This window comes from Malurus melanocephalus, unplaced genomic scaffold (genome assembly GCF_030028575.1).
Source record: "Malurus melanocephalus ecotype Western Australia unplaced genomic scaffold, MMel_1.1 scaffold_8632, whole genome shotgun sequence".
Lineage (NCBI taxonomy): Eukaryota > Metazoa > Chordata > Aves > Passeriformes > Maluridae > Malurus > Malurus melanocephalus.
In genome coordinates, this window is record NW_026631862.1 from 1 (window position 1) to 1,197 (window position 1,197).

The 1,197-nt window shown below is 56.6% G+C and overlaps 1 protein-coding gene across 1 annotated transcript; it reads right to left on the minus strand.

Moving 5' to 3' along the window:
- Positions 1 to 203: 203 nt before the first annotated feature.
- On the minus strand, positions 204 to 1,154 carry LOC130588646 (zinc finger protein with KRAB and SCAN domains 1-like; the record flags this gene model as incomplete). The annotated part of the gene is made up of 2 exons (XM_057389549.1): positions 1,056 to 1,154; positions 204 to 870 (listed from the first exon to the last, which is right to left on the minus strand). Coding segments are annotated over exons 1-2 (722 nt in total), but the record flags the coding sequence as incomplete, so codon positions are not given.
- Between the last annotated feature and the right edge of the window lie 43 nt (positions 1,155 to 1,197).

A 1,197-nucleotide genomic window follows, 5' to 3' on the forward strand; every position in this document is an offset into this window, starting at 1 on the left:
GTTCCTGCCCCTGTGCTCATGCAGGTGCTTACAGGGATCCAGGAGGATGTGGAGACCACCAGCCAGGTGTCGTCTGTATGGGGATTACCAGGAATGTGGGTCACCAGGTGTCTGCCCAACGTGAGTCCTCTGATGGGGGATGAAGTTGGAGCACCGCATGGAGCTCTTCCCAAACTTAGGGCACTCACAGGGGCTTCCCTTACCAGTGCCGGCGTTGGTGTTTGGTCAAATGAGAATTCCGGCTGAAGCACTTCCCACACTGGGAACACTCGTAGGGCCTCTCCCCTGTGTGGATGCGCTGGTGGGTGATGAGGTTTGAGTTTTGCTTGAAGCCCTTCCCACAGTCGGGGCAGCGGAAGGGCCTCTCATCTGTGTGAGTCCGCTGGTGTTTGAGAAGACTGGAGCTGTTCTGAAACCTCTTCCCACACTCAGAACACTCATAGGGTCTCTCCCCTGTGTGGATGCGCTCGTGGCGGATCAGTTCAGAGCTACACCTGAAGCCCTTCCCACATTCCCCACACTCATAGGGCCATTTCCCAGTGTGGATCAGCCGGTGACGGAGCAGATCGTTGCTCCGGCTGAAGCTCCTCCCACACTCCAAGCACTTGTAGGGCTTCTCCCCAGCGTGAAGCTCCTCAAGGACCCCCAGCTCCAAGCCCCAGTTGAAGCTCTGAGTGCCTTCCTGGCACAGGGTGGGTCTTTTCCTCTCAGAGCACCCTGGCCTGGGTTTGGAGCCCCTCTTTTTGTGCGATCTCCACGGCGTTTCCTCTCCATTGGATTCCTTTGCTGTGGACCCGCTCAAAACAGCCTCTTCCACGAGGTTCTGCTGGGGGGATTTTTCCTCCTTGGTCTCCATCCTCAGCTCTTTGTCTGGGGAAGGAAGGACAAGGAGAGGATGGGATTTGCCGCTGTGCCAGAGGGAAGGGGAAGGAAATCCCCCCAATCCATCCCTGGCAGGACGGCATCAGCAGTGAGGTTGTCCTGCAGCCAGAGGTGATGCTGGGCTGGGAGATGGAGGAGAAGAGAGGGAAAAGGAGCAGTGACTTCCTCCTCACCTGCCTTGGGGTCCTGGGACATCCTCCTCTTCCTCACAGCCTCCTCCTCCTCCATCTGTCCAAGGTTTGGGAATGGGAAAATCCTGCTTTAGTGGAAAAACAAAGGATGAGCATGTTGAGTCTGAATGTGTCCTTGCTCAAA